This window comes from Lytechinus pictus, chromosome 2 (genome assembly GCF_037042905.1).
Source record: "Lytechinus pictus isolate F3 Inbred chromosome 2, Lp3.0, whole genome shotgun sequence".
Lineage (NCBI taxonomy): Eukaryota > Metazoa > Echinodermata > Echinoidea > Temnopleuroida > Toxopneustidae > Lytechinus > Lytechinus pictus.
The window spans coordinates 64,180,247-64,200,745 of NC_087246.1; the positions used below are offsets into that span (position 1 = coordinate 64,180,247).

At 36.8% G+C, this 20,499-nt stretch overlaps 1 protein-coding gene across 1 annotated transcript in view; it reads right to left on the reverse strand.

The window, feature by feature from the left end:
- Positions 1–20,499, reverse strand: part of LOC129268872 (uncharacterized) — a 57,441-nt gene that overhangs the window by 17,131 nt on the left and 19,811 nt on the right. Inside the window, exons 10-30 of the mRNA XM_064095383.1 lie at positions 18,761–19,721; positions 18,261–18,423; positions 16,942–17,136; positions 16,081–16,218; positions 14,823–14,924; positions 14,043–14,087; positions 11,012–11,203; positions 10,409–10,537; positions 10,162–10,282; positions 8,151–8,290; positions 7,783–7,917; positions 6,966–7,030; positions 5,685–5,787; positions 4,794–5,072; positions 4,216–4,305; positions 3,659–3,783; positions 3,087–3,213; positions 2,374–2,453; positions 1,768–1,881; positions 954–1,067; positions 100–223 (exon numbers count right to left, since the gene is read on the reverse strand). Coding sequence (XP_063951453.1) covers positions 100–223; positions 954–1,067; positions 1,768–1,881; positions 2,374–2,453; positions 3,087–3,213; positions 3,659–3,783; positions 4,216–4,305; positions 4,794–5,072; positions 5,685–5,787; positions 6,966–7,030; positions 7,783–7,917; positions 8,151–8,290; positions 10,162–10,282; positions 10,409–10,537; positions 11,012–11,203; positions 14,043–14,087; positions 14,823–14,924; positions 16,081–16,218; positions 16,942–17,136; positions 18,261–18,423; positions 18,761–19,721 — 3,542 coding nt within the window. The remainder of the gene's footprint in view (positions 1–99; positions 224–953; positions 1,068–1,767; positions 1,882–2,373; positions 2,454–3,086; positions 3,214–3,658; positions 3,784–4,215; positions 4,306–4,793; positions 5,073–5,684; positions 5,788–6,965; positions 7,031–7,782; positions 7,918–8,150; positions 8,291–10,161; positions 10,283–10,408; positions 10,538–11,011; positions 11,204–14,042; positions 14,088–14,822; positions 14,925–16,080; positions 16,219–16,941; positions 17,137–18,260; positions 18,424–18,760; positions 19,722–20,499) is intronic.

A 20,499-nucleotide genomic window follows, 5' to 3' on the forward strand; every position in this document is an offset into this window, starting at 1 on the left:
TGGGACAATTCAGTGTGCTTCCTCTAATTCATACAAATGGCAGATTTCCAGTCGGAAAACTTATGATAATGATTTTCTGTAGAAAGCGGTATTACTTACATCGGTGACTTCTTGAGGTAAAGGGCAAACATAATCCTTGTGAATGAATTCCATATCACCATGATCTATGAAGAAGATATCCCTCTCATCATTTTTCTCATCCACCACACGACCACGATACCATCTGGTTAGAAAAGATAAGTCAAATATTCTCTGTAGATGTTGGGCTTGTAATAAGCTACATGAATCAATTTCATGCTTCTTTTTATTGGCCTAACTTAGACAAACACAACAAAGTTTCAAAACAATGAAATATAAATTTCATTTATTTACTTCATTTCATTTTATCATATACGATAATTTTTTAAAACGTTGATATCATACTGAAGAAAAAAACAAACATTTGCTTTAAGTACTAAAAATTGTACATAAAACAAAAGACACTTTGAGATTTTTAATAGACTCAGGTAACAAGGATTTTGTTCATGAATAATGCAAATAAAAAAATATATATATTTCATTAAAATCATCATATAATCAATGGCCAAGAACTTGTCGGAAGTGTATCCATTTCAATTTCAAGCCTAACAGTGATCATGTAATATTAGTGGCCTGTTTTCTGAAGAATGGCTTAACTTAGACCAGTCTAATTCCCTAAAACTATGAGAAGCCCAAAATGCCTAGATTTCTTAACAATGTATGCATATGTTTATTCCATTCTTTTCCCTGGCATGAATGGTAAATAAAACTATTTCAGCTATTATCCACAAAGTTGCGAATGATTGGAGTGCAAAATAAGCTGATAAATTCAACGTCTACTCTTAGAGACTCATTTCACAATTGGCTCTCCATAGCTAAACAACAACTTTAGACCACAGTTTAAATAAGTGCAGAATATGGGCCGATGTCTTTACCTGTCATCAATGCCACATTTTGCAATGCACAGCTCTCCTTTAGCTACTTGACTTTCTCCTGCTGGTTGATAGTCAGCCATCTTGTGATTAAGATTCTGCATCAGGTTCTCTAACCTGAGAAGAGGACAAGATGAATATCACAACATTGTCACATCCATGTTTCACAAATCAAATCAGCCCCACACAGCTTTCAGGAAACTGGCAATTATCAGAAAAGGGGCCCATTGTATGAATAGTTATGATCATATACAACTTAAAATGCAAGAAATGAAACGCGCATACATGAAGGATTTGAGGTTGGTTTAAAAGCAAAATTTGAGTTGTGTTTAAAAGCAAATCTTTCTGCCATGGGCGCCTAGGTCTAATAGCTCAATCGATAGAGCGGTTATATTGCAATCACCAATTTAATTCCCACATGGTTCACTGTACCCTTTGATACAGCGTCTATCCAGGGGCCCGGAACACAAAGCTTAGCAATGAATAGCAAATATGAAAGAACACATCTGATTGGTTCCTAGTCAGTACTTTGAACCAAATGTGCGTGAAACATTGATCTTCAATGGTCAGTCGATTTAGCGATTGATCGCTAATCTTTGTGTTACGGAGCCCAGGTCCTTTGGAGAGGATTTAAAGCCTTCAGTCCTCTGGTTACTAGCTTACAAGTATTCACCCTTCCTTAGATATCAAATAAAAACATCATCATCAACATTTCCATTCACCATCAATCGCAAATCAACCGACAGACACCCCCCATGAAATTTTTGATTGCTGCATTACTGCCCAACGTCACATAAAAGCCATAATACTACAATACCTGTAATTTGATTTGACTGGTTGTACATAGATGTGATGAGGGTTCTCTATAGCTGATAGATAGACCTGGTTGGGTGCATCTTCACTTAGACGAGCAGGTGCTGGCAGCTTCACACTGAGAAAACAAAAATACAGTATAAACATTGCTTACAGACAATATTTTCAAAGCATGTGGTCTATATAGGTAGTCTAGCTTAGCCAGGGAATTATAGGAGTGCCTTTGGCACCCAACAAGTTTGGTATGTGCGCAATATAAAACCCTACTATTATTATCATTTTTTTCATATTATATAATGGATAGTTTTAGCATGCACAGATCAACATAATGCTCAAATATTCAGAGAAATAGAAAATTGGGTCTCCATGAAAACAAATTCCTTAAACAAAGGTTAAAGCATATCATGACTTTGAACACCCTCAGAATAAAAAACAAACCCCATAACATCAACCAATGTATAACTTACCACCACCACCACTACATGGCGAATGTATAGAAAACAAATGAAATTCTAATAGAAGTATGTCGCTCTTTCCAGTGGGAGGCCAACTCATATACAAAAATTACATTTAACTTGATACCACACGCATTGTAGATGTTATTGCCCACCTTTTATTAACTTGTGTTAATGGGGTATCCTTGGGTAATTGCATTTTCCCCTTGCATAACTCTTGAAGTTTGCTGATATGCTGAAAAATATGAATGAAAAAAAAAGCATGTCCAATGTTTTGTTAGAATAAATATAGTTACTGAAATATTATCCCTAGTGACCAACCAGTTTGGATATAGCAGACTATGCGGAGTGCCACCTAGCTGTATTCTCCGCAAAAACTCTGGCGGAGCTAGCTGGTCATGACCATGCAGCCGCTGGACTGGGCTGGTGTTGTGCGCACATGCTGCAGAGGAGTGAGTGGTGATTTTAAGCGCATGCACAAAATGATATTGCATAGCATAAAATGTGTACAAAAATATGCATGTGGAAGCTACAAGAGCGCTATCATTCTAGCGCTACACATACTACAGACTGCCATATATGGTAGAAATACTATGGAAACTCTAAAAGACATAGATGATTATAATTTCTACAGAAAATTGTATCAAAATAAGGAAAAATTGTACTGGTTGGCAGGTCTGTAATAATAACAATGCTACTACCACTAATAATATGCAACATTCATATTGCGCTTAATACAATGATTCTAAGCGCTGCATACTACTACACCGGCTTTAGCACATTAAATCTGATCAGGCGCTCAAGCATTTGTGGACTTCTTTTCTCCTGGGTACCTATTTACTACACCTGGGTGGAGAGTAATACTTACATTTGGATTATCTACAGCAAATCCTTGCTTGATCATCTCTCTTCTTGTATGAACCTCAACAGTAGTCTTGGTTTCAGGAAGATGACATCGTTCAACTAATGGATCTAACCACAGGCTGTTACCAAGGCTACACAAAAATGAAATAAATATAACTGCTCATAAATCAAATACAAATGTATACTAGATCTGTTTCTCAGATAGAAAAAAGGTTGCTTTAAAATGCAATTCCAGTAATTGGAATATCTGTTTAAAAAAATGGAAACAAATTTTTTTTAATACATTTATTTGGATATGATAAAGAAAACCCAAACTTTTCATATCCTGTTTTCTAGCTGGTCAATGTCATGTATGGTAAAAAGAAAGAAAGATTCCACTGAAGCCCTTTGAAAGTACTCCCAAAATCTATATAAACAGTACAAAGTTGACACATTTCATTTAGATAATATTCTACAATTATATTACCTTGTACCTTGAGTATTAAGATAAAGAAGAGTTTATCAAAGTAGTATGTGACTTTTGTAGAATACAGAGGAGTAGGGGGGATAAGTTCAGGACTTTGTGATTCTGCTTACGTGAGGACAATCTTCCCATCTAGTTCCTTGTTACTCAAGAAATCAGTCATGAAATAATCGGCTCGTGGATTCCATGAGTAATCCTTGTCTGTAGGCTTCACATGGCTTACAAATACCTCAACAGCCTGAAATAAAATTATATACAAATTTCCATTTCATCAATTCTCCTTTTTCACACATAATGATGATAGGCACAGAATTTGGCTAAAATGTAGATAAATTATTTAAATTATTTTAAGAGTTTGAATATATAGAATATAATTTTTTGACATTCAAATAAACATTTCCCTATATAAATAACATTACTACCCGTACCTTATAAGAAACAATTGTTGAATTAAGCATAACTGTAAGCATAAGGCAAACCATGTACAAACATTTCAAATCAATCCTAATGTCATGTGCATCACTTAGTGCTACGTAATATGCTATATCATCTCTTTTAAATTATTGTCAATCAATGTTTTTATGCCAGTTTTTCTTCAGATAAGGGTAGCAGGGTGTATTAAGGGGGGTGGGATTGGCACTCTTGTGGTCTTTTTTCTTGGATCCTATACCTGAAACTTGATTTGGCATAGATGGTCAGGCAGCTTGAGTAACTTGTCAATCTGAACACTGTCTCTACCTCCTTGGTCTACAAAGTAAACCTGTCAAGAACAAAAACGATGGCGGTCTTAATTTAGTATTTATAATGTCTGATATCTGAGCAATAAAGAGCTCATGGCACTCACTACAGAATATTTATCCTGGTGCATTGCCCATGGTCTTTACTGTGCAGAAAAAATAGTGCTAAGAATTAGTCGTCATACATTTCTTTGATGAAATATTCTCATTAACCCTTTTCGAATTTCTTAAAGGGGAAGCCCAGTCCCAAATTTTCAATTACTTGTATTCTATCATCTAAAGTTTAAATCCAATCTCTAAAGATTTAAAATCTTCTTGTTAATAGACATTTGAATGCAAATTCATTTTATTAGCAAGATTTGATGACAATTATAGAAAGTTCATTCTAAATACGCTAAAGTAGCAAAAATTTGGAGAATTTCATGTAAAACAAGAAAATGATCACCAATCAGCGATATGAAATGGCCCCTCGGATGTCAAATAAACAATGAGTACAGAAGAAGAGCCTTACCTCGGCAATACCAGGCGAGTCAACGGTTTCCTTGGTAATAAAGGCTAGTACTTTAACTCTCAAATAACATCCTGCATGATCCTTGTAACCGCAAACATCATCCTTCTGAAGAGGTCGCTGACCTATGATATTGACTGGGTCAGTGTACCACTCCTGAAGGTCAATGGTCAACTGGACATAGTCTGCTGTCATGGAAACCACCTTGTGATCAGGAGAATGCCGACGGGCCAGCAGACGGGCATAGTAGTGGGAAGCGTTCACTATAAATGTCACAATCAACTAAAAAAGTAAATGGAAAAAAGTAGCAATTAGTAGCAAAAAAGTACATTAACAAAAATTTAAATCGTATGTATTTAATTTCTCAGAATAATGCTGTAAGCTGAGTCAACAAGTCTTTTTTTTTGTAGCCAAGGAAATTTTTTCCTATTTTGAAGAAATAAGCAGGTTACATGTCAACATCTTGCAGCAATACATTCTTTATCAATTGTTCCAGGACTAGGATAGTAGATTTTTCAAAGATCAAAGAAAATAAATATCAATTTTTTTTTCTTAAAATGCATGCTTTTGTACTACAATAATGCAAACAATTCCACTATTAACATAAAATTACACATAAATCATTTTATTTCCTTTTTACCATTGTGAGAGGGCAAATTCATCCCTCTGATCACAATGGTGACACTATGGTATAGGTTATTCATAGTACAGGTCATCATGGTAATATGTTTACATCAAGATATGAAATAAGAGAGATGCTTTCCTCTTCATCTTCTCTTAATTCTTCTCATGTTTATGCTTGATTTAAAAGAGTCTTTTCTGTAAACCTGAAATTCTTCTGCTTTTTCCTATCACAGAATACAGGAACTTAATGAATAGAATGTGACATCTTACCTTGACTGTGCCTTGTTTGGGAAGGGTTATGCAACGAGGGTGAATCCCAGGCTCATCTACATCTGAGAAGATTTGATGACGGTCTCCACAAGGCATCCTACTCCTAATAGGTATGGTGATCAATATCAGAAGTAATCTTTTTTTCCATAGCAGTTTATTGCACAAAATTTCCTCATTAAAGGTAAATTGGAAACTGATATCAAGCAAGAATACAACTTATAACATGTTTTTAATGAAATAACAGCAGACAAAAAGCTTTCATTTCATTTAATTATAATTTTTTTTTAAAGTTTTTTCCCAGTTTATTCTGTGGATCTTGCATTAATATTTGATTAACTTCTAATTGTTTTGATTCAATTTCAATTCAATTCAATTCTGGTTGCATTTTCATCATTTTCTGAAATATTTCACAAGATTAAAAGCACCCAGACTTAAAATAGTACTGGCCAGTTACATTTAAAATTGATCAAATGTGACTAATATGTGACTACAATCAGAATGAAACCTAATCATTCATTCATTTTGTAATTATTGTTTGAAACTTATGGAACCTACTAATATTGTTAGTCTTCAGACATATTTTTACTATACAACTGGAGTTAAATTGAATTGAAACTGCACATCCAAACCTGACCGATGATGCACCTTGTCAAATAGACAGGAATACTACAAGCGACTTTTCATTGCCAATATTTACATATCATCAGAAACAAAGTAATGGGAAGTGCAGAAAAACACATATGTGAAGAGTTTTATGGCATCTCTATAGCAGGATTACTGCTGAAAGATGCTGTCTAGACTTTTGAATTTCCTTTCCTAAGAAGATGCACAAATAACATTGCATGATCCACAAAACAGACTGGGAAAAACACTTTAGCAGTGATACTGAAAATACGCAAAAAAAAAAACATTATATGATTGACACATAGGGTGGTATTCTGATAATAAAACCTAGATTTAAACCCTAGTCTAAACTAGAATTTTTAACCACATTTCTATGTAATGTTGGGCTTCATATTAATTTTTCCAAATTTGTGGCAAATATAATGTATCTATTAATTTATTAATTCATTGTATTTTTGTATTTTCTTATTCTTCCCATTTCATTCTCACCTTTTTACACATAAGAATAATTTTTGGAAAATAAGTTGATAACTGGCACTCCATAAAAGTGTGGTCTAAGTTTATTCAGTTTTAACTAAACCATGGATATAAGAATGCCACCCAAAGAATGAAAAAAAAAATGATAACTTAAACTTTATCATTTTACAATTATCTTACCTACAAATTCCAAAACTTTTAAGATGTACACACAGAGGTTTGTTCTTCCTGTGTTCTTCTTTAAGCTATTTACACAATGACAAAAAAAAGACTGAACATCAGGTTGGGTTTCACAGAGATTCAAATGTGACCCTAAAATTGCCCTTCAGTTGCATGCTGTATATTACGCATCAGGATAGGAAATTATTTTTTTTTCATTTTTAGAAATTTCTCATTGGGGAAATAGGCCTAAAATGCAAAATTTGGTTATTCTGGTGTATGTAGGTTGTAGAAAATTGGTTTTCTAAATAATCTTGTATATTTCTTGTGGCAAAACTTGGGGTGACTCTTGAAAAAACGGTTGCCCAAAAGCATTCAATTTAAAGAATTTTAGGGATTTGGGCTGTCATGAGGGTGAAATCCCTCCTTGGCCTCATGTATTTCCTATGCTGTAACACACAACTGCATTGGACAGATCATTATCACAGGATATGTAGTACTGCATCGTCATCCATAAAGTTATGTGTTAGATATTATGTGCATATAGGCATTTAAAATAAATGAAAGTAGTTGCAGTTAACACTGATTTCGCAAGAAAATCTGTAAAAACCAAGATTAATTGACTCTATATCATTGTAGATCTATGATGGTGAGGTGTGGCCTTCCAGGTAATTTCAGAGATAAAGAATAATGTGCATCGGTCAATGAATGGTCAGTAGTCGACACTTCTATACCAAACATCAATCATTCATTTTAACAGATCATATTCCAAATCTCGACCAGACAATTATTGATGGAGACCAAATCATCAATTTATTATTAAAAAAAACTTTTTTACCTGTTCAACCTGTTCTTCAGTGACCGTAGGAGGGAGAGGTTGTCCAGAACGGAAGAGAATATCAGACATATGAGCCAACACATGAATGCTGTCTGGGCTCACAAAGCTGAGAGATTGGCAGCTGGAATTTTTCTTCTGTATCAACAAGATTACAAAGAAATTACAAGTAGTGGGCTTGTCATATACAATGCATGTTATGATAGTCCATGTCACATACAACACAGGATTCACTTGGATGGGGTATGGGTTAGGGCGGTTGCCAAATGACGCTGACAACAACAATAATAATTCAGAATAATATATTCCGTTAGTATTCCCATTCACATGGTTCTAGCAGGTAATGGGTTAACAAAGTATTGATGACTAACCTGTTTTAGTTGAGACTCAAAGTGTCTCATCATACATGCCATTCTCTTCCCATAATGAGCCTTGTTAGAAGGGAAATCATAGTGGATGATGTGCATGGCATCTGTGATCTCGATATCATTGATTGCACCATCAGTCATCACTGTATATAAACAAAAAGAATTGTAAAAAAGGAAAAAGGATCAATAGACATCCCTTTCAGGGAATTTGTAGCTTTGCAGTAGTAAGCTGAACTCGCAGGGCTGGTCATTGAACTATACTCTACCCACATAGCTCTATGACTATAGTGGGATCAATTTATTTCAATCAAGAAAAGGAGTCCCCAATTTTTATTTTTTTTTAGAAAAAGACCCCTAAAGCTTACTATAAGGTGAATTATTCTTTAATTATCCATTGACATAAAATGTTTTTCTGCCTATTTAAAAGGAAATCTTTTCTTAGATTCACCATATTGTGATCATGCTCCACATTCAACAATCTTTACAATAGAAGTCTTACAACAAATGAAATTTCAAATAATGAAAGTAATGAAGTTTTCCAGCTCCAAATGACATTTTTATGCATGACTGGAACATTTTCCTAGGTGCTAAGTCAATTACATAGGGATATAACCTTAGAATAGCTTCATGAAACACACACCACATTGGAGAAAATAATTCTTATTTCTTACTTTTTTCAACATTGGGGCAATTGCATAATTTTGGGGGCTATTTGTGTCATTGTAATGGCTACTTTTAAGGGCAACGAGCAATTATGGAGTAAAAGCAAATATCATTTTTTTTTTTTGGTTGTGTGCGCCAGCGGCAGCCCGCCTACACTGCACTGCTCTGTTATTTTTGTTCCATTTATCTTAATTTTGGTATGATTTGTGTATGTAGTTATTTGCATATGTTTGTACTTATCTCCTGGAAGCTACTAGACTAATTTGGTGTAATATTGGTTTGTACTTTTCTTACATTTACTCTGTGAATTTTTTTGAGTTTGGCTAATTGTTGAGTGTACATGCATGCAGCCATGTTACATATGCTATACATGTAGATCTATTCACTACTTTGTACAGTGAAGCTGTTCACTCAAGCCTACACCATTCCTTTGTATTGCTATTGTAAACTTGGTGATCATTCACCTCACAATGAAGATCACCTCTTTTGTAGCATTGTTGTTGCCTTTTTGTATACTGCACTGCAAGTGCTACCCAGTTTATAATCAAGGCTATATATTAGACTCTGTACATGATGTTACTGGGTGTTTATGTTAAACCTTCACCCAAGAAATACATGCTGCTGCTGCTCGTATAATATCATTGAGTACCAAATCAAGCCACATCACCCCTGTACTTAAAGATCTGCACTGGTTGCAAATTAGTGATCGTGTAATATTCAAAATTCTTTTGCTTGTTTATCACTGTGTTCACGGCACCGCTCCACAGTACAATATCACTCTCATTAATAGATATACCCCTTCTCGATCTTTACGGTCCCAAAACTCAGGATTTCTGTTTGTTCCCAAATGTACATCAAAATGGGGGGATAGGGCTTTCATACATGCGGGTCCTTCACTCTGGAACTCTCTTCCTCTTGTTATCCGTGACACCAAGTCTGTAGAATTATTTATAAAAAAAACTGAAAACATACTTGTACAATGCTGCATACACATGATTAACCAATATTATTTTTCACCTCTATATATGCTATTTTTTCTCACTCTTTTCACTTTTTCACCTGTGCGCCTTGAGCATTATATTTTTAATGGATTTGGCGTCTTATAATTTGCATCTATTATTATCCTGTCATAGTTAGAATATATTGATTTTATACAAAATCTTGATTGTTGTGTGTGACAGATCTGGGGGCGACTCTAGAAAGAACGGTCGCCCAAAAGCATGCATTTTGGGGAATTATTTTTAGGGGAGATTTGGGCAGTTATGAGGGTGAAATCGCCTGTCGCACTCGTGTATTCCCTATGCCGACCCCCAAGGATATGGACATACCCGCTCGCAAGATTTGAACTCACCCAGGATAGGGATAGAATCAGCTCTATGATGAGTGTACCATTCTTTCTTGATTCTTTCAATGTTATCACTGGGCATGTCATCGGTGGCTAGCAGGGTGTAGAAGGATGCTGTGGTCAGGATCTACATTCATCAACAGAGCAAGGGGAAAAATGGTTTATTTCATCTTCAGTTTGTTTTTGCTTGCCAGTTAGGTGGAATTTCTTTTCATAAATGCCCTTTGATAAATGATCAGAAATATGAACTAACCTTCATAAGTTCTACAGCCGTCTTGCGATGATTAGTGAAGATGATTGATTTTGTTCCCTTGAGCATTCCTGATTGTAGCTTACCCAACAAGATCTGGGTCCGTTGAGTGGTATCCAACAACTCTATGTTCTAAAAACAACAAATATACTACATAAAGATATGTGCGCAGAGCTACTAACCTTGAGCGACTAAATGTAGAATTAGAATGGCAAAAAACAAGGAATTTCCAAGAAAAAAGGAATTCGTCCAGACAAACCATAAAACAAAACCTGCCAACCTCTGGGAGTGAAAAAGTGTGATCCATGATCACACTAACTGTATTTTTCACCACTCAGTAATTTTTTCTTTTTTATATTGAACCCTAAATCACCTCTGGCTTTGGCCAGTTACCTGAAATTACATACCTGAAATTACACACATCCCATTGCCTATACTGGAAGTTTTAGGAAATATAGAGATATACAGAGATTTTTTTTTTCTCAAGGAAATACAATCATCTTTTCTTCTCAACTTTATTTGAATATTATGGTATGTTTTTATGGACATGTGGGGAAAAACTTTGACCTGCGAAAAATAAATTGAATGTTTTTTTTCTGTTTTCACCTGCCGAACCCTGGCATAGACAGCTGCCTCCATCTTGTGAGTGATGACTACGAGTTGATTGGTCATATACGTCCTTAGGAAGGAACCAATGGCTGATGTCCATTCATTAGCGAAGATGAGTAGTTGCCTTGGAGCTGACCGTCTCTGGTCAACCCGTAGAACACTGAGGAACTCCTGCATCATTGTCTTCACCTGGAATTATAATTAGGAAGGGTAGGAAACAATTTGTTATTTTTTAGTAATGTTGTAACCCGCACCCGTTGCGGTACGGGTTAACCTGCCGGTATGCCCCCGATCGCGGGTTGCGGGCCGAGTTCATTCTCAAACCCGCAGACCATCATCCCAAAAAAGGGAGAAGTAACGACGCATAATAAAAACATTAACAATGAAAATTGAGTTAGGATCATGTGCTTCTTACGTGGCGGATTCTTTTAGAGACGTAGATATTTCCTTTTAAAAAATGCCGGCGTATTTTTGTCTTGTGAACAGTGAACAGGACTGAGACAGTTCGACATAATACATCGAGTTGCTCTTTCAAAGGAGCGCGAGAGAGATAGACAGAGAGGGGAGGGGATGTGTTCGGAGAATGTAAACAGAAGCCAGAATACATAGCGTAATCATGTCTGGCAGGGAGCGAGTGATGGGCCACGTGGCAGAGAAAGGAATGCTTTATGACTTGGAGTGGGGCAAGTCGAGCCTGTTTCCACGGCAATGCTCGCTGTTTGAGCTTGAGGGATTTGCGGTGCACGGCAGTGAGACAGTTGTTTGCTTATTGGATTACCAAATTAGGTCATGACCTGATAGAGTGTGCCGTCAGGTCAGAGCGTTAGCTGCCCTTTTTTAAAGACATGCTAAGCTGGTCTAGTGGCTAACTAACCCTCCTTTTCGTTATTTCATACATTTTCTGATGAAAACTGAAGCCCCCGCACCCTGAATGCCCAGATCTCTTAATTTTTCCGATGTACAATTGATTGAAAGTCTTTAAGATTTCTGAAGATGTAAAATTGGATTGCAATGGATTGCAAGTTTCTTGCAAATACCTCTCTCTTGACCGATCGATCGAGAGAGATAAAAAATAAATAAAAGCCTAGCTAAGCTAGCTAAGCACTAGTAACACAAGCTGTTTACGTAAGTTCATGGACGCCCTCGTGCACGTTTGTATTAGTTTACAAAGAATTGGAAGAAATACAAAAACAGAAGGAAATAATATGGAGATATACAAGAAGAAAAAATTGACTGTATCATTATCCTGGTATTTATTTCAATTTTGATTACTTTATAGACGTGGTCACATAGAATTGAATATTGTAATTATGATTGTTGTGAGTCGCCATGTCAACCGACCTGGACTGAAAAACATCATTGCCAATCTTTGCTGGGCAGCCTGGGCTAGCTAGCGGGCGCTGCGGCTCCAATCAGAGGATTTAATTGCGTAATGCTTTCAATTTCGAGATCAGAGCGGACCCATTTCGTGGTACAAAGTCACCCAAAAAAACATTTTCTCTCCGGAATAAAAGGCGAATTTGCAAATTGTAAGTAAATTCACTCTTCTAGACTAGTAAAAACTACTCTAGTCTAGTAGTTGGCATATATTTTCCTGATTTGAGCCTGTATAGTGTGGGGATTGCAGAAATAATATTTTTCATTTTTCAAAGATAAATTGACTTGCGGGTTAAAACCCGACGGGTCAGCGGGTCCCGCTTGCAAATTATTGGATTATACGGGACGGTACGGTTCGGGTTTTCACTTGCGGGTTAAAACATTATTTTTTAGTCCACATTGGGTCAATTGTCCACCATTGGGCCAACTGTCCACATTGGGTTGATTGTCCACATAGGGTCGATTGTCCACATTGGGTTGATTGTCTCCACATTAGGTCGATTTGTCCACATTGGGTCGATTTTCTGCATTGGGTCGATTTTCCACATTGGGCCGATTGTCCACATTGGGTCGATTTTCCACATTGGGTCGTTGTCCACATTGGGTTGATTGCTGTATTTGGGGGCTATTCATTTAATTTCAAGGACTACTGTTTTGTTCGACAAGCACTAAATGCTGTAAAAGCACTTCTCAATATTCTGCTGTGTAAAAGAAAAGAAAATTGATAATATAAGCTTTCTTGAATATTGTTTTTGGCAGATCTTGGGGAAACTTTAGAAAATATGGTCACCCCAAACCATTAAACTTTATTAATTTCAGGGTGATTTTGGCTGTCATGAGTGAAAATCACCCAATTCCCTCATGCATTTTGTGAATGTTGTAATTAAGGATTGAGATGAGTAATGATAGCTTTAGTACAATTGGCATAATATTAATTCAACAACTGTCTTATATTGTCTAACTTCCTTAAAGATAACTACATCTGATATTCCGCTATCATTATCTGGCAACTTTATAGCAAAACCATCCAAATAATCACATCTCAGCCACCAGAATTTATGCGATGCTCTGGTAATTTCTGCGGGCAGATCCCCATAAACATTGTGCACACAAATCACAAAGTGCCTGCATGAACAGAACATGTGGGGCTCAGTTTAAGACTTTGATGTTGACACTGCCATTGCTGTGGTAAAAGTGGCAAAATCTTGCTTCTGGAACAATAACAATGAAAATTATATGCACCACTCATTTAGCACTTTATCAAAACAATTATTTTAAGCGTTGCTACTATTAGCCTGGCTTTAGCACGGCTACCCTGATCAGACGCTAAAGCATTCCAGGAATTCCTTCCTGATGGGTACCCATTTACTACATCTGGGGCCTGTTGCATAAAACTTTTTACCTGAGAAAACTCTGGTAAAAACTGAAAACTAAGGTTAGTCTGATTTCTGCCATTGACTTTAACACAGGGCAAAAACTCTGGTAAAAACAACCTGAGTTTTCTCAGGTAAAAAGTTTTATGCAACGGGCCCCTGGGTGGGGAGTAGCAAGTGTTGATTGATGCCTTGCCCAAGGAAATGAGTGCTTGGGTGGGATTTGAACCCGAGACATTGTGGTTCTAAGTCCAATGCAGGTGAGAAAGAAAACTTACCTCATCGAAGAAATCCCGGAAGAGTATGTTTGCCTCATCAAATACCTACAGTGAATTCAAATGATCAAAATGAATATGAAAATTATTTCATTTCTCCTGATGAATTACCAATAAGATTTGGTTATTTTGCAAGACACAAGTTGGTACTACATTTCTTCATGCCATCAGTGAATGTGATATTGAAAAAAGATGATACCTCCAACAACCTGAAGTGATAAAGTCCTTTATGTTCCAAAACTGTCCGACCCCCCCCCCCCCCACTTCTAAATTTAATGTCACTTTAAGAAATAATTTCCAACTTTAAGATATCATTTTATTGAACTTCAGGAGATCATGTCATAAAACTTCAAAAAACTATTTCAGCATGCAAACTTTTCCCAGCAATAACTGCTTCGGTGTTAACTTCATGAAAAATGCATTTAATTAAATTTGATACAGATTGATGTGAGGATAAAGATTTTGATTAAATGAAAGTCAAATTTGGAGGTTAGGTTTTAAGTTTGATTATGGTTGAATTGCAAAATGAAATGAAACAATAACAAATTTGAACATACAGTTAAAAGCTACTGAAATCAGTATATTTGATTGGATGATACCAATTCATGAAAAGGAACCTGGATAGTTGCTTCAGATTTAAGTGAGAATAGGAATTGGGATTAATCAGGATCAGGTTTGAGGTTAGGATTTCTCTATGACTACAGTAGATTGAAATGAACTCTTAATGCTTATACATGGCCAATCAAATACATGGAATCTTGATTATAAAAGAAAAATACATACCACATGACAGAGTCTGTTGAAGTTTGTGAGGTTCCTTTCCTTCATTTTCAGCACACAGGGTAAGGTTGATATCAAGATCTGACATCCATTCACCAGCTGGACCTTAAGAACAAGAACAAACTCTTATCTAGCTTAAACAATTCAAGCCTGGGCACAATTTATAAAAAAGTTATGACTTTTGTAACTTTGCCATTATCTTATAACATTTAAACAAGTGGAATGCCTCTGGCAGTCTCGCCTGCATTACGCTATTTGATATACCAGCAGTGCTGACTTTGAAAACAGCTATTAAATAATTATTCAAAAAAGAAAACACTCATATGATAATAAAATGCTATGTCCATTTACCCAACATGACCTTTGACCATGATCATGTGACCTCAGACATGTGCAAAACAACTTGATTACCCTTTCGTCTATGTTTCATGAACTACATGTGTAGATCCATAAACTTTCTAAGTTATGATGCCAATTCAACAAATTTCCCCAACACGGCCAAAGTTCATTGACACTAAATGACCTTTGATTTTGGTCATGTGACCTGAAACAAGCACAAGATATTCAGGGATACATGGTTACTCTTATGTCCCAAGTTTCCATGAACTAGATTTATGAACTTTTAAAGTTATGACGATTCCACAAATACCCCCAACATGGCCAAAGTTCTTTGACCCTAAGTGACCTTTGACCTTGGTCATGTGACCTGAAACTTGGGCAGGATCTTCAATGATATACTATCACCCTTATGACCAAGTTTCATGAACTAGGTCCATATACTTTCAAAGTTATTATGACATTTCAAAAACTTAACCTTGGTTAAGATTTCGATGTTCATTCCCCCAACATGGTCTAAGTTCATTGACCCTAAATGACCTTTGACCTTGGTCATGTGACCTGAAACTCAGGCAGGATGTTCAGTAGTACTTGATTACCCTTATGTCCAAGTTTCATGAACTAGGTCCATATACTTTCTAAGTTTTGATGACATTTCAAAAACTTAACCTTGGTTAAGATTTCAATGTTGACGACGCCGCCGGCGGAAAAGCGGCGCCTATAGTCTCGCTCTGCGATGCAGGCGAGACAAAAACTTAACCTTGGTTTAAATTTCGTTTTGATTCCCCCAACATAATCTAAGTTCATTGACCCTAAATGACCTTTGAACTTGGTCATGTGACTGAAAGTCAAGCGGCGCCTACAGCAGGTGAGACAAAAAACATCTGTAAAAAACAATGCTGGAGAAATATGGTTGAATACAAACCTCTTGCTGTTTCTCATTGTTACCCCCGTATAGGAAGATAGTGTTGATTGACTTGCTAGCAGCTCTCACATACATCTCACACAGTTCACATACTGTCTCTGCATGCTCCCAAGATGTACATAGAATCAACACTAGAGGCTGGAAGAAAAGAACATTGATTCATTCACAATGGAGTAAACTAAGTGATTTCAGAGTATGCTGTATCATTTCAGAGAGAAAAAAAATAACACATAACACAAGACGGTAATCAAACAAATCATGGTTTATCAAAACATTATTTACTAATGGTGTTTAGTTGCTTTCCCCAGGTACAAAAATAAATGAAATATATAACAATTTTTTTATAAATATTAAGTCACAGTCAATCAACATTCATTGCATTTTAATGATTGCACTCTCATTCTCACGCTTGTATTTTAATGATTGCACTCTCATTCTCACACTTGCATTTTAATAATTGCACTCTCATTCTCACACTTGCATTTTAATAATTGCACTCTCATTCTCACGCTTGTTATTTTAATGATTGCACTCTCATTCTCACGCTTGCATTTTAATGATTGCAATCTCATTCTCACGCTTGCATTTTAATGATTGCACTCTCATTCTCATGCTTGCATTTTAATGATTGCACTCTCATTCTCACGCTTGCATTTTAATGATTGCACTCTCATTCTCATGCTTGCATATTAATGATTGCTCTCTCATTCTCATGCTTGCATTTTAATGATTGCACTCTCATTCTCACGCTTGCATTTTAATGATTGCACTCTCATTCTCACACTTGCATTTTAATGATTGCACTCTCATTCTCACGCTTGCATTTTAACCATGTGTATTATCTAATGGTTATATACTAACCCCATTTCCAGGTGGTAGGTCAGCATATGTGGATGATCGCAGCAGCTGAGTAATGATCGGTAGAATGTATGCCAGGCTGTTAGTAGCTACATCTCTTGGAGCCACACCCACGAGGTCACGACCCCTTAGTACTGCTGGCCAAGCATAGGCCTCAAGAAGATTAATGTTTAGGTGAGTCTTTTCTCTCTCATATTGCTGCATGATTTAAAAAACAATGACATCCATTCCATAATATACTGTATAATATCTACAGGTTAAGTTTACATGTAGCATAATTGGTACATGCATGAACCTGATTTTAAATAGTCTCATATTTTCTGACTTCCCAGAACATATCCATGTAAAGAGAAAATATATGATCTCCCATTTTCTGATATTATGAAAATGATTTAAAAAAATATCAACCAACACTGTCCAAACAAAACTATTATACATCCATGAGCAATATTGCACAACCCTACACATAATTTTTCAAATGTGATGACATCAAAATGACCAGACTTATGCATGTTCTCAATGGCTATCATAAAGAAATATGTGATAGTGATCCTCAGCCCTGAATAATCAAATTCACAAAGATTGACCAATCAGAATGCAGGGATTTTGATACCCATTTGATACCCATTCTAGAGCAACATTTGTTAGCCGACAACTATCAGCACTGAAAACATTTGACATTGTTGATTGGCAGAGAAGCACTGGCCTCTGAAAACTATCAGGGAGTTTCAGAGGTGTATGTCAACAAGGTGAACTGGAGGGTATTTCATAAAGCTATTCGTAAATTTAGGCACAACTTTATGCACGACTGGAACATGTTCTTAGGTCATAAATTAATTACACAGGGATATCATTTAGCACAAGAAAGGATCACCAGTCGTGCATAAAGTCATCCGTATCTTACAAACAGCTTTATGAAACACCAACCAGGTACAAGATCATTCATTCCAAGGTATTACACATGCATCATGCCCTCGCTGAATATCAGAATTCAGAACATTGCCATCTTCATTTTGAAGTTTTCCTAATCGTAGATGACGTGCAAGTAAGTGACATTCCAACTGCTCAGGCTCAATCTGAAGATCAATTGCAATGGAATGGATCAGTTGACTGGGACGCTCTGTTTTTCCACTGATAATAAACTCCCTACTATGAAAATCGCCAGAGAATGACAATTTGTTGGTCGCGAAAACGTTAATGAAATATTCCCTGGAGAGGCATTTCATGAAACAAATAGCGCTTGTCACAACTGAAATTCTTTCATCTGAATGGCTTCTCAAAACACTCCCCTGATTTATGAAACAGCTCTCAGTCTCACTAACCTTCTTGATCACCTCTGGAAACGGAGCGTTCTTCAACTGTCTGATTGGATCAGGAGGGCGTTCCCCATGCACTACCACACCCATCTCGTTACCATGGTGATGCCCAGAGAGTCCAGTATGAGGTCCATCTTCAGGACTACCAGACTTCAACTGTTTTATAAGACTGAAAAAAAAAGAGACTGGATCAGTTTCTCTGAAAGAGCATGCAATACTTAAAGTATGCAATGGCTTCAAGCACATATTTGGGATGAAAAATAAGAGCTAAAAAAAAAAACTGAATATCAATAATTCTATAGGATATACTTCTAATTTCAATAAGTATAAATGCATTTTTAGACCTTTGTAAAAGATAATGTAGTGTTGATTTCACAAGAATGTGATCCTGTCCTGCATGTTCATTTGATATTTCTATAAGTCTATTTTCCAGAGTCGAGAAAGTCATCATCATCGTCGTCAAGATATTTATCACTATTCTAATCCAAAGAGGACTATTGACCTACCTTTCTTGAATAATCTTTGCACGTTCGGAAGAAGGGGATGTTGATGATGCTTTGACTGGTGTAGTCACCTCTCCTTCAGAGGCCTCTGATTGTTCGCTGGTTGATGTCATTTTATTCCAATCAGAAGAAGATGGGCTCTGCTGAGATGCTCCCCTACGGATGCTTCTGCGACTCCTTGGAACTGAAGAATCATGGACCGGGGACACAAAAGATGGAGGAGATTTTGTCCCAGATTGACTGGGCATCATAGCCTGTTGGGATGATAGTTCCTTTGGTCTTACACTCACTTCTTTCATGAATGGTTGTCTGGTAGAGTTGGCAATCACAAGGGGTGTGCGAATCCTCGGTCTAAGAGGAGGAGAAGGTTGGGAGGGGCTCTTAGAAGACATAGTAACATGTGATGATGGAGATGATTGAGGAGACTGTGATGATTGTGGAGACTGTGACCTTTGATCTAAAGGAGATCGTTGTGGTGATTTGACCAACATCCTCTGAAGGTTATCTGACTTCAAGATGTTTGAAGGAGAGGTTGTAGGAGAAGGTGACAACGGGCTTGGTGATCTAGTTCGCCCAACCTCACTTGTCCCTGCAAGAGCTGCTAGTCCGCGGCCTCTGCCTGTAGATGGAGCTGTCCTCGATCCTTCAGCGTCTTTCAGGGTACCATCAGAAAATATCTCATCCTGGATCTCTCCTTGTGAAAAACAAGATCCTCTTGTGTTTGGCAAACCATGAGGTATATCCGCATCTGAAGTATGTGCTATCAAGGTATCATCATGCTTACTCTGCCTATCAATAGGATCTGAATGACCTCCTGGTTTCCAGGGTATAGTTCCTGGACGGGATGTCTCCACAATTGACTGCTTGACATCTTTGATCCGAGGAGGACTGGAGATCTTAGGGGTGTACGTCCTAGGGGTCACAGGTCGGGAGCAACCTCCTTCAGAACTTCCTATCTCAGATACTGTGAACATAAGAGGGAAATTTGACCTTATCATCCTCATGAATACACATGTGGTATTACCCTAGGATCATTTGTACCAAGTGTGATCAGAATTAATCAGTCTTCTACTATATAATTGATGAAAAAATAAAGAATAAGAGAAGGTCGAACAAAAACTTTCCAACAGTTTGTAACAAACCAACAGACTAACAGACCAACAGGAAAAGTGATTACTAGGTCTCTGCTGAACTTCATTCAGGTGAGACAAAGGATTTCTTCACAAATTAATTTGTTTTTGCATTCAAATGTACTGTGATTTAATCCTAAGCTACATCATCCTATTACAATGCTCTCATATCTAGCCATATCGCCTATACAGATTAGCAACCCTTATGATAATGCCAGATTGCAAACCTTTAGGTCAGACAAGAATTACCCGAGACTTAGAAGCTAATCCAGGAAAATAATCACCTTTTGCCTTAACGCGAAGCAAATGATGCATACGAAATTAAATTTTCAGGTTTTCCTTTTGAAACATTAATGTATGCGCTGACAGCACGTCGGGTCCACAGCTCAGGGCCCCACCATACAAAGAGCTGCGACTGACCTACTCGCCAACAACTATGGAAAGCCAGGAATGTTAACATTTAATATGCATGTTTGTCCAACATATTTTTCTATCATATATTCAAAATTTTCTTGAAAATTCACTGTGCATCTCTTTGTTTACAAAGGACATTATGCAAATTTCATGTAGAAAAAATTGACATTGGTGGATTTCCATAGAGTTGAGGTGGAT